The 27,360-nt window shown below is 48.7% G+C and overlaps 10 protein-coding genes across 10 annotated transcripts; 5 read left to right on the forward strand and 5 right to left on the reverse strand.

Moving 5' to 3' along the window:
• Nucleotides 1-106: 106 nt before the first annotated feature.
• Nucleotides 107-1,677, reverse strand: FPOAC1_002659 (uncharacterized protein; the record flags this gene model as incomplete). The annotated part of the gene is made up of 4 exons (XM_044847235.1): nucleotides 107-558; nucleotides 701-787; nucleotides 1,142-1,363; nucleotides 1,650-1,677. The coding sequence occupies 4 exons, from the start codon at nucleotides 1,675-1,677 to the stop codon at nucleotides 107-109; spliced, it is 789 nt and encodes a 262-aa protein (XP_044713151.1).
• An 86-nt stretch (nucleotides 1,678-1,763) lies between these two features.
• Nucleotides 1,764-3,901, forward strand: FPOAC1_002660 (uncharacterized protein; the record flags this gene model as incomplete). The annotated part of the gene is made up of 4 exons (XM_044847236.1): nucleotides 1,764-1,838; nucleotides 1,896-2,375; nucleotides 3,307-3,493; nucleotides 3,588-3,901. The coding sequence occupies 4 exons, from the start codon at nucleotides 1,764-1,766 to the stop codon at nucleotides 3,899-3,901; spliced, it is 1,056 nt and encodes a 351-aa protein (XP_044713152.1).
• A 5,417-nt stretch (nucleotides 3,902-9,318) lies between these two features.
• On the reverse strand, nucleotides 9,319-9,732 carry FPOAC1_002661 (uncharacterized protein; the record flags this gene model as incomplete). The annotated part of the gene is made up of 1 exon (XM_044847237.1): nucleotides 9,319-9,732. One exon carries the CDS (start codon nucleotides 9,730-9,732, stop codon nucleotides 9,319-9,321), a length of 414 nt encoding a protein of 137 aa, XP_044713153.1.
• A 56-nt stretch (nucleotides 9,733-9,788) lies between these two features.
• Nucleotides 9,789-10,609, forward strand: FPOAC1_002662 (uncharacterized protein; the record flags this gene model as incomplete). The annotated part of the gene is made up of 2 exons (XM_044847238.1): nucleotides 9,789-10,316; nucleotides 10,382-10,609. 2 exons carry the CDS (start codon nucleotides 9,789-9,791, stop codon nucleotides 10,607-10,609), a joined length of 756 nt encoding a protein of 251 aa, XP_044713154.1.
• Nucleotides 10,610-13,759: 3,150 nt separating this feature from the next.
• FPOAC1_002663 (uncharacterized protein) lies at nucleotides 13,760-15,070 on the reverse strand (the record flags this gene model as incomplete). The annotated part of the gene is made up of 1 exon (XM_044847239.1): nucleotides 13,760-15,070. One exon carries the CDS (start codon nucleotides 15,068-15,070, stop codon nucleotides 13,760-13,762), a length of 1,311 nt encoding a protein of 436 aa, XP_044713155.1.
• A 1,285-nt stretch (nucleotides 15,071-16,355) lies between these two features.
• FPOAC1_002664 (uncharacterized protein) lies at nucleotides 16,356-19,844 on the forward strand (the record flags this gene model as incomplete). Its single annotated transcript, XM_044847240.1, has 1 exon — nucleotides 16,356-19,844. One exon carries the CDS (start codon nucleotides 16,356-16,358, stop codon nucleotides 19,842-19,844), a length of 3,489 nt encoding a protein of 1,162 aa, XP_044713156.1.
• Nucleotides 19,845-20,221: 377 nt separating this feature from the next.
• Nucleotides 20,222-20,903, reverse strand: RPS14 (ribosomal protein S14, S11; the record flags this gene model as incomplete). Its single annotated transcript, XM_044847241.1, has 4 exons — nucleotides 20,222-20,373; nucleotides 20,427-20,587; nucleotides 20,673-20,745; nucleotides 20,834-20,903. 4 exons carry the CDS (start codon nucleotides 20,901-20,903, stop codon nucleotides 20,222-20,224), a joined length of 456 nt encoding a protein of 151 aa, XP_044713157.1.
• Nucleotides 20,904-21,084: 181 nt separating this feature from the next.
• On the forward strand, nucleotides 21,085-22,613 carry RPL7 (60S ribosomal protein L7; the record flags this gene model as incomplete). The annotated part of the gene is made up of 4 exons (XM_044847242.1): nucleotides 21,085-21,190; nucleotides 21,231-21,369; nucleotides 21,704-21,812; nucleotides 21,987-22,613. 4 exons carry the CDS (start codon nucleotides 21,085-21,087, stop codon nucleotides 22,611-22,613), a joined length of 981 nt encoding a protein of 326 aa, XP_044713158.1.
• Nucleotides 22,614-22,948: 335 nt separating this feature from the next.
• On the reverse strand, nucleotides 22,949-23,697 carry FPOAC1_002667 (uncharacterized protein; the record flags this gene model as incomplete). The annotated part of the gene is made up of 2 exons (XM_044847243.1): nucleotides 22,949-23,320; nucleotides 23,371-23,697. 2 exons carry the CDS (start codon nucleotides 23,695-23,697, stop codon nucleotides 22,949-22,951), a joined length of 699 nt encoding a protein of 232 aa, XP_044713159.1.
• Nucleotides 23,698-24,395: 698 nt separating this feature from the next.
• NIP1 (Translation initiation factor 3 subunit c) lies at nucleotides 24,396-27,089 on the forward strand (the record flags this gene model as incomplete). Its single annotated transcript, XM_044847244.1, has 3 exons — nucleotides 24,396-24,732; nucleotides 24,794-25,773; nucleotides 25,827-27,089. The coding sequence occupies 3 exons, from the start codon at nucleotides 24,396-24,398 to the stop codon at nucleotides 27,087-27,089; spliced, it is 2,580 nt and encodes an 859-aa protein (XP_044713160.1).
• Between the last annotated feature and the right edge of the window lie 271 nt (nucleotides 27,090-27,360).

Below are 27,360 nucleotides of genomic sequence, written 5' to 3' on the forward strand. Positions count from 1 at the left end.
AACCTCTCTGATACACCGAGGCCTCTTCCCTCGGCGCAACACGAGACGTGGTTATCATGTCAAACTCATACACAATGACGTGTCGAGGAGTAAGCACCTCTAAATCTCAGAGTGCATTAAGCAGCGTATTTGCGCCCGACTTTGTAGACGTATTAGAATGTGTGGTGATTTCGCTGATTAATTGGTCCCGTTCGTCGTCCTGGAGATCGCCATAGGCATGGCGGCCAGTCTGTAGGCGGACATGGCGTTGTCCCTCCTCTGGCTCTTCTTCGTCATCGTCCTCGTCGGCGTCGCTGGTGGCATCAATGAAGTCAAGGTCATCGATATCGTTTTCGTCGTTGAATCCAGCAACGTCTTCTTCGTAATCCTCATCTGAGTTACTAATCTGCGAATCCCCTACCATGCTCATAAAATCATCATCTGACCTTAGTTCAGAAAGAGCATTGGGAGGGATAGATTCAACAGGGGAGGAGTGGCGTTCCCTAAAAACCAAGGAAGATGTGAACGATGAGCCTAGGTTCGGCATGTAATCGCCAGTGCGGCGGCGGCGAGGAGACACTGGAGCTGAACTAAGCGGGCTTCTTATGATGTGTTTTGGTGTCTTTGCACTTGAGTTTTCCCTTATAGTTGGCAGCTCTTGGGAAGGTTCGAGCCTCTCTAGCCTTCCGCTTTGGCTGAAATGTTTAACCAGCGGTAAGACGTTGTTGAATAATGGTCTGCTGAGCCTGGCGCTTTTCGGGACGATTAATAGGCTTTGGGGTCGTAGCCTCAGGTAATGGCCGGTCAGCTAAACGGTCCGTCCAACTGTAGCATAAGACAGTCCTTTATGCCAAACGAGATGTAAGTCTAATTCAGCCGCATGCTGGGCCAAAAAGTTCACGATTTCAACCTCGTGATTGTTGGAAATCGTTGTAGACGAACGTGTGCCGTCGCCAAGCCAAAGACCTAAAAAGTAAGGGCTTACAAGTACCTCCTGCTCAGGTAATTCGAACCCTGGAGATCTGAAGACTGGCGGGTGCGTGACAATCAGCGCGGCTGCCACGACCAAAGAAGTCCTATTTTGATAGATGTTAGTGGGTAGCTTTAGGATAGAAAAATAAACAACCTAAAAGACTCGTCAAAATATCATAAACTGGCTTACAAATTTCGTCTCTTATGCTTCTAGCGGCGACTTCTGACTCTGTGAGGACCACTCCGCCGCTTCGAGGTGGGGGATAGTATAAACGTTGTGGACTGTCCCAGCGATCTGCCGCTTCAGTTACGACGTTGAATACACGTCTTAAGATGCCATCAGGACCCAACAGGAGGTCACCGTCCTTGACACCCTCAACGAAGGCCTCAGTATGGTCAAATCTAGGGAGTTCTGTGCCATTCGCAAGGCACGGCTCAATGTGAAATGAGCGTTGTTGATTGAATCAAGTTCTCCCCATTGAGCCTTAGGTACCTTAGTAGTTAACGGCGCACCGAGGCCTCAGGCACATTCAGCCCCACATGCGACCACCCCACCTTCTATAAAGACCTAATCGCCTGTACCTACCTACCTACCTACCTTCTCTTCTTCTCCTATTCATCTACCTACCTACCTCCTGTACTAAGGTAGTTGACGTCAAGTGCCTTGCTTTTATGCGCCTTTGAATACAGCCGTTCACCTTCGAATAGTGACGCGGATTGCAACATACGTATGTATTTTAGCCCGATCTCTCCCTTAGTACCTATTCAAGGGTAGTCAACCTAACGCCGACAAAGCCCACACAGTTCTAGCCATGGAGAACAAGCACAACGATCTGGACGCCAGCAAGCATGGCGGAAATGCAGGCGATCTTATTGGAATTTACAACGTAAATGGCAGTGAAGGTGATGCCTCAGTTTCTGAGTCCAATCCACCGGTTTCCTAGGAGGATTCGGAGGAGGTCGAAGTAATAATTCCAGACGAGAACAGTCACGCCTTCATCAGATTCTTCAACCGACCAGCAGTGGGAGAAAAGCAGTGGACTCGCACAGATGCCATCCGGTATCTCAAGTGCGAGTTCTGGCTTCTAGGCCCGAGGAAGGAGGGCCAGCCTCCTCCCAAGAACTTGGATGAAGTGCATATTGGAAAGGATCACCCGTTCTACGGATTATACCTTGAATTGTATATTCTGATCCACAAGCACTATGATGAAGTCAGTGCTAGCGCCCAACAGATGATCGCATCTGACAACAGCACTACCCGTGAAGCCAGGAACGCCCTCGCGAAAGCCGCAGATGCAAGACACAATGGGGATCACCACTGGCAGACCCTGCTGCCATTGCCGGCTGAGATGATGGTCTCGAGGTTCATTCACCCATACAATGCTCTGGATGAGACAGTCGCCACGTTGGCATCCCAACTCAATGTATTGCACCTCCTCTGCATTACCAGGATGTAACTGCGCAGGCAGATGTCGAATCCGACCAGCCGGCTGCTGCAATTGCAAACATTTGAGGCACTCAGCCGAATGCACCTACTCGACCGGACATTTTCGCCATGGACCATACTGCCACTGCAACTCGCAAGCACCCAGCCCCAGGCGACAGTTGTTTAGCAAAGAATGCCCAGGAGGATGTCTTTTCCCAGCAAGGGACTAGATCCGGGCATTGGGGGTCTTAATGGCAGGAGCGGATGAGCATGGAATGGCGTCCAAACAGGTCTGTTATAGCATTTGAAGTAATGCTACATATCTACCTAGTACCAGGAGGCAAAACTTTAGTGCCCATGCATGTATTTTGGCAAATCGTCATTGGACGTATCCATTAGGATAATGGATGGTTACTTTCTATCGAGAGCCCTTGTTGCATATAGCACGGAATACATTAATGAACAGCCGCTTGGACCCTTTCTTATTCAATGAGGAGAATGATTTTAATAATATTCAACCCCGTATAGCAATGGATGTGTTTATGTGGGTTGGATTTGCTGACAGCTGTCTAGCAGCTGTTGTCAGTGAATCACGGTTGTTACATTTCTATATCTCAAAATTACGTAGATGTCTTCACTCACTCTCTTTCTTTTCTCTCCAACTAAACTCGCATCCTTCTTCGACTCGGAAACATGTGTTAAACAACTGAGTATCACAAATCTCACTGTGAGCGCACCTGATATCTTGCTTGCCGTACTCAGAAACCGACTCTGCGTAAGTTATTTCTTTACCTTTTTGTCATTCCATGATGCGTGTGTTGGATCTAGCTTGCCGTGCTTGGAAACTAACTTGGTGGAAATCAATAGTACCTACTAGGTACCTAGGTACCTACCTAAGGATCTTGTGTCTATTATACAGACAATGGAAGGGAGCACCGAGAAGCCCGGTGTTGAAACGCGTCACCAACTGGATCAATGATTCAATCGATGCTGCCTCAGCACCTCTTACTGAAGATGGGGAATATCAAGACTCAGGGGCAGAGTCTGATGCAAGCGAGTCGGAGCTACATCCATCCTTGGAACAGGATACAGGTGCCACTGGAACGAGAGCTTCATGTATGTCAACGAGGGCCTCAAGGAATTCGAGGAGACAGATATCGAAAGCTATCTCAATGAGAACAAGGATGCCTTGGTCAACTTGGACGCCAAGACCTGATCGGTGTCAACGTCAAAGCCTGCAACGCCAGTGCTTCGTCCAACCTTGAGACAGGTGAACAAGCACGGTCCGTTGCGCAAGGAGCAATGGATTCTGCGGCCGCTGCTCGACAAATAGCGGCTAAAGCGCTGGAGATGAGTGAAAAGTTTGACATTGAACACCTCGATAACAAGATCAAACTTGTGGCCACTGCAATGATTGAACTTCAGGATAAAGAGGAGGAGCGTCAGAGTAAACAAGAGGAACTCAATGCTGCTTATAACACCAACACCGGCGACATTCACGCAAGAATTAACAAACTCGTTTAAGAAAATAATAAATTAAAGAAGGCACTTAATGCCCCCCCTTAGGGCTGGCCAGGTTAATGGGAAAGCTATTGAGCAGAAGGCTATCAATCTCGCTCACTTCTCACCTCACGCTGTTAATGGATTACGCAATGTGATGGATACAGTTAAAGAAGAAAAGCATACATCCGGTGCTAAACATGCAGTAACTTCTCAGTCAGCCAACGGTGAGAGAGTTAGTGAGGGTCCAGTTCCAAAGCTATCACACCAACCTCAAAGGCATCCACCACGAAGCTGTTGTCTCCAAAGCCTCTGAAACGACCCGGTTGAAGATTGTCTAACTCGCCAGTGAAGAAGGTAAGCACTGGAAAAAGGGATTCTAATACCTTTCTCTCACTCAGGGATCTTATTTTAAATATGCATCTTTCAGTTGGGGGCTTAACAGGCATGTAAATTCATATGGATAAGAGAATGGAAGGAAGTTAGAAGTTGAGACGAGGGATTTGAGACCTTGTGTGCCGAACTTGTATCGAGATCACAAGACAGACATGGTCACTAACACATGTTACATGACTGATTAGTTATGTTAGAGACCTTAGTTAGAGGCCTGTTCCTACAACTGCACAGCAGGATCCAATGATGTTAGCTTTATGCATCAGTAACTTGGTGATACATCAAAGCCTTGTGTCAAGATATAATCTATTATAACTCAGTGAGCTTTTAACTGATTGGGTAAGTTAAGCCTAAGACCCAAAAGCACTTAGTGTATTGAGAATCTTCGAATATCTATTAAAATCTATACGAACATGAATTTCAAGTACATTATATCTTTAGGTGAGCTGATATTAACATTCATCATCAGCAATTAAATTGTGATGAAGTTGGAAAAAGACGAGATAAGTCAGTCTCGTTAAAGCGGACAACGGAAGAGAACAAGGGTATGCATGGTAGATAACCCACGTCGGTAGCTAGGTGGCGCGTTAGAAAACTTAATTCTACTTACCTTGGGAATAGATAAAATAATTTAGGTGTTTTATGCCGTGTTGTACCCGATCTTGGGTTATTCATTTTCTGTATCCCAAGCTTAGATCTTTAAGCACTTATCTAGTTATTATCTATCTATCTATCCAGTCTAATTGGTCAGAGGAGGAAAACTGTAAATAGGTGAATTGGGTTTAGACAGATGCAAGGACCCGAAAAAAGAATGATTAGCGGCTTCACCGAGGGCGTGGAAACGCGCCGCGAGCTGTCACCTGCATTGCGTGGGGGAGATTGAAATTGGCCATTTATGCATTCATGCAAATGTAAGCAGTGAAAAGAGCGGAATATTTATTGGTTATCAAGACTTTAGTGTGCGGCGTAGAAGCATTAAAGAATTTCGTGGATTTTTAGGAAGGTCAGGTTTATGTTGGGTAGCAAAAGTAACCATCTCCCCCCTCTGGATCTTTCTTAGGTGCAAATTTAGGTTGCAGAGGTGAGAGGCAAAGATTTACATCAATTCTTGAAGATCTTTTCTCAACTATCGTCAATCAGGTGGGGGGGCAAATGCAAATGCAAATGCAAGCAAATGCAGTCATGGATGGACATGACATATTTTTGGCCTTTGAGTTTTTCCAGGGGTTGGGGGGTTAGGGGGGCTGTCAAGATCTACGAGACACAACAGGCATTGTTGACGTAGATTTCTATTCTTATCAACCACAACCCTTGCCAATTCAACCCGTGTCACCTCCCCTGACAGTGACCCGCATCCTTAGGTTTGTACCTGCGTAAATAATATGGATATTTACAAGGCCCTGTGGTTCGAGTGGACGATGGCGTCAAAATGTCTAGCCTGGCCTGTCCTGGCTTGTCCAGCAATATGGACGATCCCCCCAGAACTGGATCAAGGTGCCGAGACCTTATCAAATATCTTCCATTCCGGGAGTTGCACTGCACTGCACCTGTACGGTGGGTGCCCACTCCATTGTACAGGGCGTTTTTAGCTTCCGAGCCGTTGAGCCATTAAGTGGTTATCAGACTATTCGACAATGCGAGCTTGGACTTCGGCTCCGGACATAGTACACTTAGTAGTCATATCTTACTAAGTCGGCTGAGCAGCTCTGAGCAACATTGCGCACCTCCGTCGGTGTTTAGGGTATCCCATGCAACTACACAAGCTTCAACCTGTGAGTTGATGGAATCTGTCTACTTTGGTTTCGTTAGTAAACAGGATACACCTAAATGCTTATTAAATCATTAATTGAAAACTTAAACTTTGTTGACCCTCATATACGGACTGCAATTGGATCAAAGCTTGTGAACTGCTGGAGCGTGATGAACATTATATATTGCCTGGTCTATACCAGCCTGCCAATCTTAGTGTTTCAAATATTATGGTTCAAAGTTTACCAAATGTCGCTTTAATCTATCAGAGACTATATATACCTTGGTCGATCCGTGGATCTACAGTCTAGTTTACACTTGGTAAAACCGTTTTTATCATGACAGCTCGGTTGAATAGATGAGAATAAATTAATATCAACGCGTGCTATAGCTCAATTTACGTAGCTGAACGTCTATTCCCTACCTAGATTAGGTTGCTGCGATCGTGGGGAAGCGATACTGTTGCATTCTAGGTCTAGTAGTTAATTGCTACGTTGTCGTTCACCTAAAGTGTCGGGACCTTACGGGCACAATTTGGCGAATATCCATGTCTGCCTAGCGCTTGCCTTTTTGTTATCCGGCAGTTTGGAGGAGCCAAATTTGCTCCTTCTTGTTAACCTTTTTTCTTTACCGTCTTTTTGATTAACGAGGTTTTACTGACTGCTCTTTCCTCATCTCTAAAACCGGGCAGTTTCCATTCTATCAGCCGACCTGCCCTGCCTTCCCCTCTTCACCTCAGCCAAGCCACCAGTTTCTATTTGCATTGCACCCCCTGATGCAGAATCACCACCTCTTCACTCACGAATTTTCATCATCTCAACCTGTTACCACTTAAAACTCAGCCCATCAATCATCGGATGCCCCTAAGGAGGTGCCGACCGACCGTCAACAAGCACTGGTGCCCATCTTTGATCATACTCAGCACGGCGCGTGCTCCCTCCGCTCCACCGGTAGCTAGGGTCCCGGCGCTAGCCAAGGAGGCCCTGTACGCGCTAGAAGATCCGTCCTTCTAGAAGCCCATCATCGACTCCTGCTCCTGTTCCTGAACCAGGGTATTGGATTTCGATTCTAGCCCTAGCCCATCAATTGACGTACGATCGTTCATGACGACAATGATGAAGTCGTTTCGCTTGATATGCCACACATCAGGAGAGTTGCGTCAATGCGTTGTTGTCACCGGAACACTGTCTATCCGGTCCCCAAGACCTCTTTTGGCCTCACAATCATGCGTGTTTCGGCTTCAAAACCGTTGGAACCCTACGTGATTCACTCTTCCGGGGGCTTCAGATGCCATGGCATTGAGCATTAACGTGTGCAATTTTGGCGCCCCCGAGAAAAATCTCAAGTTATCAATCATTAGGGCTGTTCTAAACACGCCAGCTACCGGCGAGAGCGCTTCCCTGACGATGCCCTCAAGTTTCGTTATCTGGATCCGACTTAAAACCGGGTTCGTCTAGTCTGATGCAGGAGTTATTCCATGATAGAGCTCCATCCTCTTCAGACCAACAGGCATGCACGCATATGTCTGAGTTCCCAACCTTTCGGGCTTCATGACCTTTACCAGCAGCTCCTTTCCGGTTCCATTGACGTGCCAAGAGAACTACCACAAGGCTCATCTCGGCCTCCATTTTTGACGTGGATGTACATGTAGTTACCGCAACACTCAGCACTCCCCTTTTGATAGATCCAGATAATCGGTTCCAAGGGTCGATTCTCCCGCTTATTGGACCCATGCTCACGCACCTGAGCGCGCCCCAACCATGAGCTGCGAGTCTGCTTCCGCTCCTAGGCAGATGATTAGTTGACTGTTGCACGTACTTGGCTCCTAGGTTCAGTGCGGGAGCTTGTTCAATTCAGCCACCGTTGACCAGGATGTCGATCTAGCTTGGTCATGGTGCGTGCTCACATTGATCAAATCTGGACCAGCCCCGACTACCCGGCGCGCACGCTCTCCCAACATCACGGGCTTCTCCCTGTTACGACATGCAGATTCGTCAAACAGAGGTTCCTGGCATGTGGGTATAGTTCTGCTTGCGATCTAGTAACGCTGATGGGCGCCATCCTCGCAGAGCCCATCTAATATAGCAGGCCCTGGTGTGTTATAACCATATGCTCCACGCTGTACCTCCTGTCCTGCACAAACACCAGAACTGTTTTCTCCCTAGTTGCCACGCCATCAGCTTTGGAACCCACATCCAGTGGCTCTGCTACCTGCAAAGGCGGCGAAAAACCTGGCATTGGTTGTTTTGTCTCTGTGTCTACAGTTGTACTTGGTCAGCTCAGTATGGCTTAGTTCCACGCTCTTCAAGCGAAGCGCGTTTCACCTTTGACTCGTGCCCCAATAAGCACCACCGCCCAGCGACCTTGCATGTCGTCTATTTTCACAGAGGCCCATTTACATAATTGATTTGTCCGCAGGGGCCTTTACTATGGCAAATTGCCATCTGGCCGTTGATAGCAGTTGAAAGCGTTGCTATTGCATTGTGCCCTCATCCTTGCTAGTCATGATGGATACCAGGGGTGGCTCTTGTTTCTATATCAGGCACCCTGGAGACCTTACCATGGGCATAAGATCGTCAAATTGACCACCCTCCGAACCCTGGCCTGGGTTAACAGGTCGTCTCCGCAGCCCAGGCACTCGGCGGACGGGGCTTCTTCTCATACCGGACTGGGCAAAATCTCCAAGTGCTTTAACCTGCAGCATGAACAGAGCCAGACCAGTGATCCACTCTCCTTGCTACCCTGCTCTGGGTACTCCGTCATCAGACGATATAGGCTGGCCCTGGTTCCAGCAACGTTTGCCAGGTTACTAGCCCTTGTGTTAAATACGTTTACTGACCCCAGGCCGGGAGCTAAAAGAGATCTTGTGAAGGGACCTATCCTAATATACAAAGCCAATCTTCACCGCGTGGACCATCTCTCTTTCCCATCGACAGTCTGAACTCGATTGTTGTGACGGCATGTTATAATACCTTTCTTCCTCTTCCAGTCCTTCATAAGTGCTTTGTTCCGAAGCCAGAAAATTCGAACTTTATGCACATTCATCACACTCCTTTGGACTTCTCACCACCGCTACGCCTTTGACTCCAACCCGGGCTCACCCCCCCAACACAGCCCTCCAGCGCCAAATACCAGCGTCTCACTCGACTACGGAAACGGGAAAGCCTCTAGCCCGGTACCAATCATTCAGAATCCAGACACTATATGTGGCGAGCTGCTCAGTAGCTCATAACGCTGTTGACTTATACTTCAGACGCCCAATACAAGTTCAGCAGCCTAGCTTGACGCACTCAAATCCATCACGTTCTGCACGCTACTAGATAACACTTAATTCTCCCCGTCGTAGCCCGCAAGGGCTTCAGCTTGTCAAATTCTTTCCATTCAGAGCCCAGCGGCCGTCCAGAGCGGTTCGCTCTGGAGGACCTCATGCGTCGGAGGCACACTGGCGGGCACTTATCGAGTGGGGGATTATACCGTGGATTATTCGGGTCAGGGCTCACAATCAGGACAAAATCACCACCAGTCAGCGTATGATACATCGATTCACCAACGCCCTCGACACCAGCAGCCTCGGGCCTCCATCCACCATACCGGAGGCCCGACTGCTGGTATTCATGGCACTCCCGACTCGCACCACGGAAATCCTCATGTCCAACATACACCCATGGCTCAACACCATCAGCATCCGTCACCGCAGATGGTGATGGATCCATCTCAGCTAGGTCACCATCGTCTTGGACCACCACAGTTTGGAGCTCCGGGTCAAGTCATGGCTCCTATGTACCAGACTTTATCAACACCGACACCGCCTAATCATCCCCAACACTCCGTTCCCGGTTCTGGCACCAAACGACCGCGACCAAGTGACCTCGATCTGGGTAGTATGGGTGACTTGGACCATTCAGACCTCAGTAGTATGCAACAAACACCACTGGGAGCTGCCTATGCTCATGCCGCCGCCGTCGCTGTGTCACAATCCCAGCACCAACCTATACATCACCACCACCACCTTCCCGACTCAGAGCCACCTTCAAAGATGATGCGTCGCGATGACGGACTGGGTGGCGCTCCAAGTGTTGTGGGACAGATGGGAATGCCTGATCCAGCACCTCGACCTCGAGGACCAAAGCTGAAGTTCACACCAGAAGACGATCAACTGTTGATTGAACTTAAGGAGAACAAGAACTTGACATGGAAGCAAATAGCGGATTTCTTCCCAGGGAGATCTTCAGGGACATTGCAGGTTCGATACTGTACAAAGCTGAAAGCAAAGACAACAAATTGGACCGACGAAACGGTACGTTGAGCAGCATCTTGATCTTTTTGTTTCTTTACACGAGCAACTCACTAACTTACTTTCAGGACCAAAAGCTTCGAACTGCACTTCAGGACTACGAGAACGAGAAATGGAGAATCGTTGCGAACAAAGTCGGCACCGGCTTTACTCCTGCAGCATGCCGAGAACGGGCTGAGCAACTTATAGTCGAGGACCCAGCGACTCTGGCGGCTTTGTCGCAGTCATTATCGCCAGCTGTAGTCTCAAACGCGGAGTCCGAAGAGCCCCTATACACTCATCATCAGCTTCAATAATAAAACAAGATAATTAATGCAGCGGAGGATTCATAATAATAATTACGACACTTTACAACATCAGTTTCTCCCATTTGCAGGCCTTCATCATCCTTTCCTTACGACCTTTCGACCGACATCAAACACACTCGCTTACATTTGGCTACTTTCCTTCAACATAATCTTTATCACGGTATTCTTCACTTTCGTCTGAAAAGGCGATTTTCTAGAGTTGTCATATCGATTTGAAAACACCGATCCCAGCCCAAGTAGGGCGCAACGCACCCACGACTCATCTGTTACCCCTGTATTATTTTCTTTTTGCTTGGTGCTTACAGGCCGTTTCACTTTTCTTTCGTTTGACACTGGCCTCTTGTCACAAATCCTTTTCTTAAAACATTAATCATACTTCGATTCCCCATTCTTTTTCTTGAAACTTATCTTGTATTCCATTTTTTGTCTCGACGCCTATGATCTCCTATGTCCGTTTACGAAAAAAAATTACATTAGACATGGGAAACCCCGGAAAAGGAGAAAGAAACGTTTACTTACACGCGCCTAATATTCCCCATCCTTCAGCCAGGGGACACCGTCCAATCGCCTGGGATATGTGGCTGATCACATTTTCTTGTCACTTATTACCCTTATCTTATTACTATATCCAACCTCTTAATTATTCAACACATGTATGAGAACAAAAGCAGGATCATGGGCGGAGTAGGTTTCCTTTTCTGGCGCAGCGTATTCTTCGGCTTTGTGTATGCGGAACGGAAGGTGGAAACAAGAACATGTCGAAATGTTTCTTGGTATCACAAGAAAGGGATATGGAGCAGGAGTGCAATGACATGTAGAACTATCTAGCATATGTGGCTGAAGGGCTCAACCCTCTCAAGTCAGCACTTGGAAATGCCATGATTCAGGTAGACTTGGAAGAAAGACCACGCTAGATCATACAGGAGAGGGATCTGCTCGATCACCATCAGTATCACGCCATCAGGCTCCTACTCAGCTTCAATGTAGCAGCGCTAGAAAAAATGTCAGAATGGAACCCTATAGCCGCGAGTCTGTCCGTTGCAAAGCCTATAATCGAAGCCTCGAAACAAGATATAACTCCCAATGTGCAAAGGTTCCCTCGGATCTGGGTCACTGCCCCTGTCTTCTTTGTCTCACCGGAACCATGTTCTCCACAGTTGAGCTAGACGAAACGAAACGGTTTATGCTTTAGATCCTTGTACCCATCTCTTTCTCCTTGAGATATATAGGTGTGGCTAACGATTAGTTATAATATAGGTAAGGCCAGGCAAACTTAAAGAGAGCAAGGCGAGCGGAGGGCGGGGCCTTGCCACGTAGCTGTGTGTGTATAATAACGGCACAATCGCCTTGGTTGCCGACTGGTAGGATGCATCCCCGGACCCGATGAAGGTTACCTGTAAGCGGATGGAGCCGATGAAACTTGTTCCTCTTTGGACGCCATGCTGTGACACCTGTGGTTGAGTGAGGCCAAGCCTGTTCCCCCGGCTATCTCTTGATCAGGCACATATGTACATAGGTAAATTACCGGCAGGCTACATGCTCAGAAGGACATACAAGGTCCGTCCCTCACTGTGAGGAGTTGTCGGTGTTTCTTGTCTACGTCGTCCGAGAAAAGACCGGGACAACAGTGATTATCGCCTATCTTCTTACGCGCATCGCACCGCATGGTATGCGAGTCACGCTAAAAGATAGCGGTCGTGAGTATGGAGGCTGGATTAGTAACAGAAAGACGGTGGACCATCCGAGCGTGCATGTTGTTAATGTGGCGAAAAACATGGTGCCTCATTGTGACGTGGTGAAGGACAGATGTGAAGGGCTGCATATATGTGTGGGCGCGCGGCTGGAGGAGATGCGAGGAGCCATCACACAATGTCGAGGGTGGTTTCTAACAGTTGTGAGGTGACACAAGATGCCGTTGTGTTTGTGGTCTCGTGCCCCGACTTCGGGGTTGCATGTAGCGTTCCCAGCCATCAAGGCTATCCCGGCGCTGTGTAAGTGAGGCAGCTTTGTTGCCACGTCTTGTGGAAACTACTTGGCTGCCCGGATACCAATGCTGTACTGTGGTTCAAGAGCCGGGAGACAGAAAAGGCTACCGCCGTTGAAACATCCCCAGTGAAATCTCCGATATGCAACGTCTAAGCGAGGCATGATGGATGGTCGATGTCGATTATTTGATGTAGGCACTGCATAATGCTGGTCAAGCAGGCTGTCCGATATGTAGAAGATTAAGTCTGAAACTGGCTTCAAGTCCCGGTTACTACACCGACGATGTGTGATAGAGTTGGGGTACAACACCCTCTTCAACTTGGTCATGGATTTGTCACCCCTTGGACAGAGACTTTGCTCATCCCAGGGCTATAACGGTCTGGGAATTGGTGTGACATTGGCCAACGATGGACAGAGGTTGGTCAATGACGGTGGTGTCTTTTCGGTGATGATGCATTGCGACGCTGGACTTGGTTAGGTGCCTGCATGTTTCTCTTTGGCCCCACGACAGAGTCAGTCTTTGAAAACGTTTGTTTCATCTGGTTGGCAGAAAGATTGTAGAGCCTGCTAGCGCGACTGGATAGCCACCTGTGTTATGCCCTATATCACTGCGTGTTATAAGTTGGGTTGAGCTGGTACCCTAGCGATCGAGACCAGGGAGAAAGAAACGCGACCAAACAAAACGAAACAAAACACGCCACTTTCGGAAAACCCCCCAGGCGAGTTAATCAATACAAAAGGACATGTTCCCTAATACGGATGAGAGCCATATTGGTGGTTATTATCTCGTGCTCCTTTTCTTGCTATGTTATGTGTTAACGTTGACCCGAAGCCGATCACAATCCTGGTCAACTGAGCTGTATGTATACATCACTCCTGATCCATGCTAGGGGAACAAAAAAGTTAGCCTCTAAGCTCCGGGTTATAAAAATAAATGATCCAAGAGTGTATTCTTAAGTGATAGGAACCGACTTACTAATTTCGTCTCTTATGTTCCGGTGATCAAGTTTTTTTCTTTCTTGATGCCCAAAGAGAGGCCATGCTTATCCAAATATCATAAGCGGGGCACTCAAAGTGACCGCGTCAACAGCTCTGTAACGCGTAAGGGTGCGTCCCCAGATCTGTAATTACCGGTCGGTAGCCGTGACTCTTTCATGATTTCCCTGTATCCGTCACGGAGCAGCTGAAGTAGTTTCCGAGTTGATCCACATCTAGGGTACGGCCAGCCTCCACCAGCTCGACCAAGGTAGCATGGCATGCAACGTCCAGCTCTGGATCCAGAAAGGCTGCCATCTCGACTAGCCAGCCGTTGAAGTCCCTGATCTCGGTTGATCTGCCGGCGCGTACATCTTGCAGCATGGAGCTTGTGTTGTCCCTGACCTTGTGACCCACTTGATAGATCATGTCCTTCAGCTGTGGGTGAGAGAATCTTTTGTGCAAGCTTTTGGGCGAGAGATCGATAGTCGTCTCTGGTTCTGCTGGTAGCTGTCTTTCCTGTTGTCCGATGATGTCTGCACTACTTTCATGCGCCACGAGAAGTTGCAGTACCTGGCTTGCCTCACCTAAAAGTTGGTCAATAACCTGAGCAAGAACCTCATTACTCTCGTCAAATAGAGCGCCGTTCTTGCACCCGAGGATTGCTGTTAGAGGATTTATTATAGCATTGACCACCAATTTCTCCAACTGCAATATCCATAGTTCTCCTCTGGATACCGATCTGGCGTCCAAGTGCGGCGCTTCCAGCAACTGCTTTACCAGATAGGCCGTCCTGTCGACCGCCAGGGAATTCGGAAGAACTGCTCCTGCAACCACATCTGCCTGAGAGGCATGTAGACTCTTGAACGTTCCTTGTGAAGTGACGCCATGCGTTGTAACACAAGCCAAGTAGTTGGGCTCATGGCTACTGTGGTAGCGATGAGAGACGTACGATGATCCATGAGGTGGCCAAAGTTTTGACATTCCATTTTGTACAAATAGCACGGTACTATTTCGATCCAGGTAACCTCGGACCCGGTCAACTTGAGGCAATGCAGCCGAGGCTTTGGTTGTAATGATGAGGTTCTTGAGCTTGTCGCCCTCGGCAACTTCTCGTATAGGGCCAATATCGGGTTCAGTTTCTGTCCACCACTCAATGTCGAAGTCTTTGTTCTTTTCAAGTTTATCTTTTCGTGAAATTTCGATGCCTTGACTGTCTACCCATTGTTCTAGGAGCTCCTTTCTATGCACAACCAGGGTGATTGGGGGCCTGTCCGGGGCTTGAGCGAGCGAAGAGGCAAAGAGGCGACCCAAGTTACCGACTCCCAGAATATAAATACGCTTTTCGGAATCACCAGACGCATTATATGCTGAGATTTGGGAACCATCGTAGGAGGCAAGATTTGACACATTCCAGGCGAACAATGTCGGTGTTGGTCTTGAATCGCTGCAGCATGCTTCCAGCCACGACGGCTTTTGAGAATACATTTTGATAGATGCCGCGGGCCAGACTGTTGGTTTCCGGGTAGTATATCTAAGTAAAGAGACTTGGTGAAATCTTGACAGAAGAAAGCTCATTGTTGATGATCTAGCTTGGGGAGCTGATTTATATGAGAGCCGATGGCGCCGGTATTGATGGAAGATATCAAGGGCGCTGTGTACTCTCACAGTACACAAGGATCGATTATCGATATTTTGTTATCAGTAAAACATCGGGATAAAGAATTGGATGGAAAAGGAGGGAGATTGAGAAAGATGATATGTCATGGTTCGATGATGCTTCGGATGTCGTTGAATACGAGGCTGGTGATCTGAGTTCCATGCTGGGGCGGTGGAGTTTAATACACAGTGTATAGTGTTGAGAATATATCTTTGATACTGTATGCTTTTACAAGTACCTACTGAATGAACAAAACTCAAAATTGGTAGTCACAGATAATGGTAGTTTCTGAATTGCAACAAGACTTTGTGTGTAGGTACTAATGTAGGTAGTACATGTATGATACAGCAGGTAACCCGGTACTACTAAAGTTATTATCTGTCAAACTAAGTAGACATATCTACGTGTTAATTTATCGTGTGTAATGTCAATGACCCATGTACTTTTGCGCTGTGTTACAGTCGTTCCCAGGCTTTTATATTAACAGATTAGCATTCGTCAAACTTGTAAACTTTGGCTACTAAGGTATTTGAGAATACAGGTTACTTTATGGTCTGAACAGCTTATTAATTCCCTTTTGTTTTATTTGGTTTTGGTCTAGGGTGGTCCATCTCCAAAACGGAGGACCCGCCTGGTGCCTGGACTGGATTATTGTGCGCACCAATTAGCGCACGTGTGAGTCCTTCTCTAGTACGCCCTTTCAGCCTAGAGTTAGGTAGTTAACTTCATCTTCACTTTCTTTACGTCATTATATCTAATTAATTATCTGTCAAACGAAGGGAATTCTCTGAGGTCAACTCTTCGCAACATCTCGATCATGGTTTCGCACTTTACAACACTCTAATAATTTCATCAAACTCTCCAAATCTGCTATTGCGGTTGAAAACACTAAAAAGTGTCAACGTGCCAATACATACTATCAACGCCATACGTGCATGATTTCAACACAACAACCATCTTCGGCGCTCTAGCCTAAAAACCAAGGCAACCGTGATTTATGCTGCTCATTCACTGAAATCTGCCATTCTCACATTTCCCTCTCTACTTCTCCTGCTCATTGCCACCAGCCGCATGGTAGCGATATAAATTACTCAGCACGCGCCTCCTTCAACCATGGCAGTCCAAGATGCGGGCGGCTCAGAAAACCAGGAGCTTGACAAGGCGACGCTTCTTGATCAAATGGTAGCTGCGGCCCAGGAAAGCGTGGCACAAAGCGAAGACCAAGAGGAGCAGCCAAACACCGAAGGACTCAACGAGGAAGACGCCCTGCGGAATTTGACTGGTACTGTCCGAGACCAGAATGATCTGGAACGTGACATCACACTACAAGCCAATGCTGCCTTGAACGAAGCAGAGGATAAAAAGGACCAAAACCGTATAGCAAAATTGCAGGAGACCAAGCAGCGACTCCAGGCTCAACTGGGTAAAGAAAAGAAAAATCTTGAAGCTGCACACAGCAACGTCTACAAATCTCGAAATGTCCAAAAGAACATCGCCAAGTTGGATGAACAAATCCGTCAAATAACCAGCGACATTTCGGATTTCCAGGCACGAATATCCAAGCGTCACGAAGACAACCCTGTTGAAGATCCGAAAAAATCTAAATCTACAAAGCTTCCTGGCGAAACCAATCGTGAGTTTCTGATTCGAACTGGAAAAATCACACCGTTCGCCAAGATCGGAGGGCCGCGACCGGCAGGCATTCAAGGGCAACTCGCGGAAACTATCTTGGACGCCGAGGAAGAGGCAGCTGCAGAACAATTAGGAGGAGAGCTTGAAGGCCCCGCTTCTCACCAGCGGCTTCGACGTCCAGGCTTTGCCGATGAACTCGAACCAGAAACAGCACCATCTCAGCCAGCTGTGACTGTTGCCGAGAGCGAATTCTCACTACGACCGAGGAAAAAGAAACGTACGCAAAAAGAACGTAGTCCATCTGCAGATTTTCAGCCTGAAGCGTCCGGCAATGATTCACATGACGACGACGTCTGGCAGCAAGGGAATGAGGACGACCTGATCAGAGAACAGCGTCGCCAGGCCAAAGCAAAGGCGAAAGTCGCCGACCAAGAGCAGATCGATCTTAGTAAGATTGATGATGGCAATGTGTCACATTTCAAGGCGAGGCTGAACGACTGGGTGACGCGTCGAAGCCGCGCAAGAAAAGCCCGGCGCCAAACAAGTGAGATATCTGCTGATGCCAACGAGAGCGACGAGGAGGAGGAAGAATGGTTCAAACCTGCACCGGACTTTCCAGACTATGACTTTGGCGATGGCCTGAAGCTCCCTGGCGATATCCATCCGTCGCTCTTCGGTTACCAAAAAACTGGTGTTCAATGGCTTGCAGAACTCTACAAACAGAACGTGGGCGGCATCATTGGCGACGAAATGGGCCTCGGAAAGACGGTACAACTGATCGCTTTTATCGCCGCCCTTCACTACAGCAAAAAGCTGTATCGCCCGGTCATTGTCGTTGCTCCTGCTACTCTTCTCCGGCAATGGGTGAGCGAGTTTCATCGTTGGTGGCCACCGCTTCGCGTGTCCATTTTGCATGCTTCAGGCAGTGGCATGATGAACCCAAAATTTGAAGATGAATACGATCTGGATCATTACAAGCCCCTCGCTACCAAGTCTGAAAAGGCTGCGAGTCGAATCGTCAATGGAGTTGTCAAAAGTGGGCATGTTCTGGTGACCACATACACCGGTCTCCAGACATACGCAGATACCCTACTGCCAGTTGAATGGGACTACGCCGTTTTGGACGAAGGTCACAAAATTCGAAATCCAAATGCCGAGATCACTGTGACTTGCAAGGAACTAAACACGCCAAACCGAGTTATTCTTTCTGGAACACCGGTGCAAAACAACTTGACTGAGCTATGGTCACTTTTTGATTTCATCTACCCCATGCGTCTAGGAACGCTCGTCAACTTTAGGTCCCAGTTTGAGATCCCCATTCGTCAAGGTGGGTATGCAAACGCTTCTAACCTGCAGGTCATGACCGCGGAGAAGTGTGCAGAGGCCTTGAAAGAGACGATCGCAGAATATCTGCTTCAACGTTTGAAAGTTGATGTAGCTGCTGATCTCCCCGAAAAAACAGAGCAAGTCCTTTTTTGCAAGCTGACTGATGGTCAACGTAAGGCGTACGAGACCTTTATAAAGTCAGATGAGGTATCGGCGATTTTGAACCGAAGACGACAATCACTCTATGGAATCGACATTCTACGCAAGATTTGCAACCATCCCGATCTGCTTGACAAGAGCCTGGGGAAGAAGGCCGGATACGACTTTGGTAACCCCAAGTTATCAGCAAAGCTCCAACTCACAAAGGACTTGCTGCAAAAAGTCATGATACCGAATGGACACAAAACGCTCCTCTTCTCGCAGGGCAAACAGATGCTTGACATTATTGAAAAATGCATGAACGAATGCGGAATTTCCTATGTTCGAATGGATGGAGAAACACCCGTGGACCAGCGCCAGCCGATGATTGACAGATTCAACGAATCACCAGATATACATGTGTTCCTCATGACAACTCGAACTGGAGGATTGGGAACAAACCTTACAGGAGCCGATCGAATCATCATCTTTGACCCTGACTGGAACCCGTCCACAGATCTACAGGCCCGAGAACGAGCATGGAGACTGGGCCAGAAGAAGCCAGTCAAGATTTATCGGCTCATGACCGAGGGAACTATTGAGGAGAAGATATATCATCGTCAAATTTTCAAGCAGTTCATGACGAACAAAGTCTTGAAGGATCCCAAGCAGCGAAGCAGTTATGATCTGTCTGACCTCTACGATCTCTTCAGTTTCAACACAGGCAAAGACGCAAGCGCCAACCGGAGTGAAGTTTTCAAGAAGGCACAAGTTTCCTTGGCCAATGGGGATGAAGGTGGTGACGGAAACCTTGACCCAAACGATGTTGATAGTCGAGATCGTGAGAAGGACGTTGAGGGTAGGGAACTTAAGCAAATGGGCCTGGTAGCCGCCATGGAAGACTACAGAGAAGACAAATCCGCCAACGACGAAAAGCGTATGTTGGAGGGCATCTTTGCTAAGTCGGTCAACAATGCATATGACCACGAGGCCATCGTCAACGGACCCCAAAAGCCACAGGCTGATATCTCGATTCTTCAAGATGAGGCAAACCAAGTAGCACGTCAAGCTGCAGCACATCTTCGACAAGCTGGCGATGAAGCACGAAGGGTCCCTATTGGCACTGTTACGTGGACTGGTGAAGTCGGACAGGCGGGCCGTCCAGGAGCCAACCGTCGTCGCGGAGGGCCAAGTTCAGCCGGTATCATGAGTAATCTGGCGGATCGCCAAGGCCTTGATACAGGAAGTGGCAGAAGCTCTCGCTCGGGGACCCCAGGCCTGGACAAGAATCTCAAGTCCAAGGACTTTGTAGCCATGATCAAGACTTTCATCAACCGTCACAATGGCCGCGTTCCCAGCAAGATGCTAGTGGACCACTTCAACCCCTACTGTCCAGGCAAGAAGCAGAGCGACGAGTTCAAATCAGCACTGGACAAGGTCGCAGTCTTGAACAAGACGGGAGGTGCAGGAAGGGGAATCTGGACATTGAAGCCAGGTGTAAAATAGACAAAGAAACGACATATCGTCTTGTGAAGGCGTTTGGGCAGGCAATGGCATTTATACCGGAAAGCGTGTGGCAATTATACTAGATATCGTCTTTTAATATGCATCCAATTGCTTTTTATTTCATTTCATCGTGGAACGTTAACCGTGAGGCTACAGGATATCACATCAAGGATAAAGTTTGACCAGCAGGATGATTCATAGGCCTTCTTCGGGCGAATTTTCAACTGTCTACTGCGTCCTAACCCATAACCTGACCAGGCTCTGCAGTGTAGACTGGAGACCAGGCGAAAAAGCCGTTCTCCTCGTGATTCTCAACGCCACAGAGAAACCAGATAGCGAAACTCCTGTCCAATCCAAGCCACCAAAAGGTAAGCAGCTTAGAGACGACGACCACGGCGACCACCCTTTCTGCGGGTAGAGTCGGAAGGAGTAGGGGTAACGTCCTCAATTCGGCCAATCTTCATGCCAGCACGGGCAAGGGCACGGAGAGCGGACTGGGCACCGGGACCAGGGGTCTTGGTACCGTTACCTGCGTGTTGATTAGTATTGCTGCTGCGATGAGACGGACTCGATTGAACATACCACCGGTGGCACGGATCTTGATGTGAAGAGCGTTGATGCCAAGCTCCTTGCAGCGGGCAGCGACGTCCTGAGCAGCCAACATGGCAGCGTAGGGGGAGGACTCGTCACGGTCGGCCTTGACCTTCATACCACCAGTAACACGGGTGATAGTCTCACGGCCACTGGAATCACCCAAGTTAGCCTCATTGATCCACATATTTATAGAACGTCTCCAAGCTCTTTCTCGCAATTCACGGGCTGACGAACCTCAGATCGGTGACGTGGACGAAGGTATCGTTGAAAGAGGCGAAGATACGGGCAACGCCGAAGACCAGCTCGCCTGTTGAAACATGTTGTTAGTTTTTTTCAATTCTTTTTTTTAATGATTCTTTCATCGGTCGTTTTCTCTCGTCGAGGGGGCCGCATACCATCGCGAACGGAAGGTCCGAGGGAGATGTTCTCCTGGGGAGCACGGGTGGCGGTCTTCTTGGGAGGCATTTTGAAGAAATGGGCGACTGCTGGTTACTTCGTCACTTGGCGGTTGAGAATGAGGATCACCAAAATCTATTTCATGCGCGATGCCAAATTTCGGCGTGGAGGTGGCCTTGAGGGCGGTGGGGTGCGGCATTAATTAGATCCACCAAACCCTACCGGCTCCACTGAAAGTTTTTTGCCGAAAATGTTCTCACCCAAAAAGCGGAAGTTCTTTTCTCAACCTACGCTTCTTCGACCGACAACCACTAACCGACTCTTCCAACAGCCGTCGCCGACAAAATGGGTGCTACGTACGTGTTTTCTCCCTGAAGACGTGGTCGACATGGGCAGATGCCCCGGTTCCCGAGATTTCTTTTGCAGATTGCTGTAGTCCTCTCGCTGGAAAATCACGATCTCTCATCGAGTCGTTGATCAGCCAGCTCGATCTTTCTCGAGATTCTCCCTCAATTGTCTCAACCTGGAATACGGTGTGAGCATTGAGAGATGTTGATCGAGGTGTTGGATATGAAGATGACAACTCTTCTTTCCTAAAATCATTATCGTTGAATTGTAGTCGGTTGCTGAAACATGCCCTACACAATTCCTCGACTACCTTTCTCGAACAATACGTTTGGGGTGTTGTCGGATGAGTGAAAGACGAAGACTCAAGATACTCTCTTGTCATGGTCTTCTTAGCTCACCGATCAAAACTATCTTTCGAGTTAGCCAAGCAGAGAATGCTGCATTGCAACAGTTCTCGCACCGGCGCTCTGTTCCATACCACGCGTGGTATTGTGGACTGCCAGCTAATCAAACCTTTGTAGCGTTCCTACCAACGACCAAATCCTGGTCCCTGAGACCCTTCTCAAGAAGCGCAAGTCTCAGGAGAAGGCCCGCGCTGAGCGCGCCGACGCCGTTGAGAAGAAGAAGACTGTAAGTACTACAATATTCATTACACTGGCACTATGATGGAAAACATACATTTCATCAACTAGACTTCGGTCGATGCTGTTGATAGTTAACCTTCTTTCGGGTCTGACATTGCCTGACTTACTCCAATCATTACTTCATCTACTCGAATGACATGGACTAACCAGTTTGAAATAGGCCAACAAGGAGAAGCGTCAGGTCATCTTCAAGCGTGCTGAGAAGTACGTCCAGGAGTACCGCGATGCTGAGCGTGAGAAGATCCGTCTTCACCGCGTTGCCAAGTCTGAGGACTCTGCCTACGTCCCTGCTGAGGCCAACCTGATCTTCGTCGTCCGTATCAAGGGTATCAACAAGATGCCCCCCAAGCCCCGCAAGATCCTCCAGCTTCTCCGTCTCCTCCAGATCAACAACGGTGTCTTCGTCAAGGTCACCAAGGCCATCACTGAGATGCTCAAGGTTGTCGAGCCCTGGATCGCCTACGGTTACCCCAACCTGAAGACCGTCAAGGAGCTCGTCTACAAGCGTGGTTACGGAAAGGTCAACAAGCAGCGTGTTGCTCTTACCGACAACGCCATTGTTGAGGAGAACCTCGGCAAGTACGGCATTGTCTGTGTTGAGGATCTCATCCACGAGATCTTCACTGTTGGCCCCAACTTCAAGCAGGCCTCCAACTTCCTCTGGCCCTTCAAGCTCTCCAACCCCACTGGTGGTTTCCGTCCCCGCAAGTTCAAGCACTTCATCGAGGGTGGTGACCTTGGTAACCGCGAGGAGGCTATCAACGCCCTCGTCCGCCAGATGAACTAAGGGATTGTCTCTAAAAACGGCTTCTAAGGGATCGGTCAATAGGACCTAATGGATTCAAAAAAAATTTGCATTGGTTGCTCGGCGTTTTACTCATGACAGGGATTCATGACAGGGATATGGAAATTGATACCTTGATGAATGACACCCGAGTTTTCAAAATTGTCTATCTGTGATGCTGTAATGTACAAAGTGTTGATGAAAAATAGTAATAGCACGTGATGCTATCAATTGCCTCACGATGCAGGGGTATTAATGCCATTTCAATGTACATGTGGAGAAACCACTTCATAGTTCATGAATGCCGTACCCTCTCATATTCCGGTGTTTTTGAGATGCTACATTTTAATATCGAAACTTGTACCACAGCCACAGCTGCTGGTAGCAAGGGGGTTGTCTGTAATCTTAAACTGCGAACCAATCAACTCCATCGTGAAGTCAACTTTGCTGCCCTTGAGGAGGTCAAGGGATGGTTCATCGAGTATGATTTTCGGACCGTCCTCCGAAGCAGTAGCCGGATCAGCGTTATCGGGGATATATTGGAAAATCGTGTCGTCTTCGTTAACGACGGAGGACCATTCAGCAGCATCCTTGGCCGGTAAAGTGACGAGACTCATAAGATATTGGAAGCCATGGCAGCCACCACTCTCCACCTGAATTCTTAAGGCGAGGTTTGGATTGCCATCCTTCTCCATGATCTTGTTGAGGCGCTTTGTGAAGTTAGCAGTGTTTTGCGGCAATACCATATTTTGGAATTTACCTTGGCAGCCCGGTCGGTAATTTCTAGCATCATTTCGTTGCCATCCTCGTCTTGTTGGGGATTCAGTATGGCCCGTGTCTTTTGTCGTATAGCCGATGTCGAGAATTGCCGCGTCGCCGTTTCTCGTAAATTATAACTCCATGATCGTGTCGAGTGGGGGTTAACCGTGAGTCTAGAGGCTCGTAGGCCGGTTGGCGGAGTGCATCGCGGGACAAGAAACTCGAGAGGTACTGATGATTGAGCAGAAGCAGTTGTGTAGCTTCGTCGTGCAAGCTGCATAAAAGAATTGACGGTGGATTGCGCATTAGCGCAGTGAACTCGGGCCATCGTGAAGATATTAAAGTGAAAGAATTGAGGTAACGATGATGTTGGTGACAAAATTACGTAGTGGATGCTGAGAAATCCATGGCCGAACCCGACTACCTAGTCCTAAGTCTTAGGGTACAAAAATAAGTAGTCTAAGAACTATGGCCTAAAGAGCATAAATGTCTCACTAATTTCGTCTCTTATGCTTTCAGTGGCTAGGTAGTATTTCTGATATCCTGAGACCGGGCTATGAATAAGTGTTTTTGCTAGTTATTCAGCATATTTCAGCTTATATAGAATTGTCTAGGAATGAAATCACTTGATCTGAATTTTGTTTAGACTGTGATGCTGTTTTCTGTTTTCTTATTTCAGGAGATGATGTTAACCCATTACCTGGTAAAATGCTAAACTGCATCCATAGTTATTACTCGAAATACTAAGCAAAATATTTCAATACCATAGAACGAAATAAACAAAGTCTCTTTTGGAATGCCTACATACGTTCTCAAATTTGGTTTAAAAAAAGCTTGTGACTCATGTTGACAAGATATAAAGATTTCAGCCACTCGTGGCCGTGCGAGCGAGGCAAAGCACGCACCTCGCTACAACCCCAATAGCCCAAGCAGCCCCACTCCCACAATCTAGGGAATTTTCCTTCAGAAACAACCCCGCGCACTTCAGCCAGCAGACAAGTTTCAGTGCCCAAGAAATCGCCCATCATGTCTCGATTTTTCCGCGGCGGCGACGACAGTTCATCCGACAGCTCCAGCGAAGAGGAGGAGCTCTACTCCGAGGAGGAAGAGGAGGAGGAGCAGCAGGACTCCCAGGCCGACTCTTCTGAGAACGATGACAGCGACGACTCTGACAGCGACGACGAGGGCGGCAAGGGCATCAACAAGTTCTTGAAGGATGCCTCTTCCGATAGCGACGATAGCGACGATGAAGTACGAGCCAAGGTCAAGAGTGCAAAGGACAAGCGCCTAGACGAGTTGGAATCATCCATCAAGCAAATCGAGAATGGTCAAAAGAACGGCGACTGGACCCTCATCTCTGCCGGTACGAGATCACCCACCGAACTTTTTATCGACCTTCTTTCCCAAAGACTAACAAAAAATAGAATATGAGAAGCTCAACCGTCAGGTCGCCAAGCTGCCTGGCAGCAGACCCCCTAAGTCCTATATCCGTATCCTCGCCGAGCTTGAGGACTTTATGAACGAGTCTCTCGCCAAGCAGAAGGTCACCCCCAAGAAGATGAACGCAATCCAAGCCCGATCTCTCAACGCCGTCAAGCAAAAGGTCAAGAAGACCAACAAGGAATACCAGAGCCAGATCGATGCCTACAGAGCCGACAAGGATGCCTTTATGGACTCTTCAGACAACGAGCCCGTTGTTCCTGCAACAAAGCCCAAGAAGGTCTCTCTCCAGGTCGATGCTGCTCCTGCAGCTGAGGAGGGTGACGACGATGGTTTCGCTACCGTTGGAAAGGGTGGCCGCACACTCCAGTACACCCCTGAGAGCATCTTCAAGCACCTGCGAACCATTATGGAGTCTCGTGGAAAGAAGAACACCGACCGAACAGAGCAGATCAAGACCATGGAGAAGCTCAGCGAGATCGCCAACACCCCTTACCAGAAGATCCGTGTTCTCCTTACTCTTGTCTCTACTCGCTTCGATGTCGGCTCTGGTGGCGCCTCTGCCATGACCGTCGAGAACTGGAAGGCTGCCGAGAAGGAGCTCTCAAGCCTTCTCCAGGTTCTCGAGGAGAACCACGACTATGTCGTTGTTGAGAATGCTGAGGAGTGGGATGATGACGAGAAGCCTCCCACTCTGCAAGAGGGTGAGAAGCACATCAAGGTTCCCGGCAGCATCGTCTCTTACATCGAGCGCCTCGACGATGAGCTTGTCCGCTCCCTCCAGAGCATCGACCCTCACACCTCTGAGTACATCGAGCGTCTGCAAGACGAGGGTGCTCTCTACAACATCATCTTCCGCGGCCTTCTCTACTACGAGTTCCTCCGAAAGGACGACTCACTGGAGATTCCCCAAGACAGCGTTAACCGAATTGTCATGCGCCGCTTGGAACACGTCTACTTCAAGGTAATTATCTCCTCGTATCACGCCATCTATTTCACTAACTAACAATGTTCTAGCCCGCCCAGGTTGTCCAGACCTTCGAGGAGAACTGCTGGAAGCCCGTTGGCGACTCTGTCGAGTCAGTCATCACTCCCCGCGACCAGGCACAGGACGCCGGCAACCTTGTCAACGTTCTCTGCAACTACCTTTTCAGCAACAGCGAGGGTATTATCCGTGCCCGCGCTATGCTGTGCCAGATCTACTTCCTCGCTCTTCACGGCGAGTACTACAGAGCTCGTGACATGATGTTGATGTCGCATCTTCAGGAGAACATCCCCAACTTTGACGTCCAGACCCAGATCCTCTACAACCGAACTCTGGTTCAAGTTGGTCTTTGCGCATTCCGCAAGGGTCTCGTATACGAGGCACAAAACACCCTCCAGGAGATTTGCGGCAGCGGCCGTCAGAAGGAGCTGCTCGCTCAGGGTGTCATGATGCAGCGATACAACCAAGTGTCTCCCGAGCAGGAGCGCCTCGAGAAGCAGCGACAACTGCCTTTCCACATGCACATCAACCTCGAGCTCCTCGAGTGTGTGTACCTGACATGCAGCATGCTTCTTGAGATTCCTCTGCTCGCTCAGACCGGCTCATCTCCCGACGTCAAGAAGAGAGTTATCAGCAAGACTTACCGCCGCATGTTGGAGTACCACGAGAGACAAATCTTCACTGGTCCCCCTGAGAACACCCGAGACCACGTGATGCAGGCATCCAAGGCCTTGGCTGCTGGTGAGTGGAAGAAGTCTACCGAGTTCATCCACAGCATCAAGATCTGGGAGCTTATGCCCGGTGCCGAGGAGATCAAGGCCATGCTCTCCAAGCAGATCCAGGAAGAGGGTCTGCGAACCTACCTCTTCACCTACGCTCCCTTCTACGACACCCTCTCCACCGAGACCCTCAGCGACATGTTCGAGCTTGACTCGGCCAAGGTTGCGGCTGTTATCAGCAAGATGATCAGCCATGAGGAGCTCGCTGCTTCTCTGGACCAAGTCACATCCACCGTCATCTTCCGCAAGGGTGTCGAGCTCAGCCGTCTCCAATCATTGGCTCTTGCTCTATCAGACAAGGCCAGTCAGCTCATTGAGAGTAACGAGCGAACTCTGGAGCAAAAGACACAGGGAACAACAAATGCATTTGAGCGACAAGGCGGCCGAGGCCGAGGAGGACGTGGGCGAGGTGGTGGCCAGGGCCGAGGAGGAGCCCGAGCAGGTGGCAACGCACAGCGACAAGCTGGTGGCACACAGTTCACGGGTGGTGCGCTGGGTGCGGCTGTTCGAGGTTAAGGATGGGGAAATGAACGAGATGAGGCGTCTTAGTCGTTTGCATTTTGCATGGGATGGTTTCTTTTAATGAAAAGGGGCGATGATGCGGAAGCACTCGCTACGTGTCACTAGGTCGAAACGGAATAAGGATACATAGAACTCGTCAAAACATCGCGCTCCCGAACTGCTGTGAGGTGATAGGTATGCCTCGAAGCATCAGAGGATATGACGAGGGGATGTATATCAAAAGTTTAGGCAAGGAAGATGTAGCGGAGTCTATTGATCGGAAATT

Source organism: Fusarium poae, chromosome 1 (assembly GCF_019609905.1).
Source record: "Fusarium poae strain DAOMC 252244 chromosome 1, whole genome shotgun sequence".
Taxonomy (NCBI): domain Eukaryota; kingdom Fungi; phylum Ascomycota; class Sordariomycetes; order Hypocreales; family Nectriaceae; genus Fusarium; species Fusarium poae.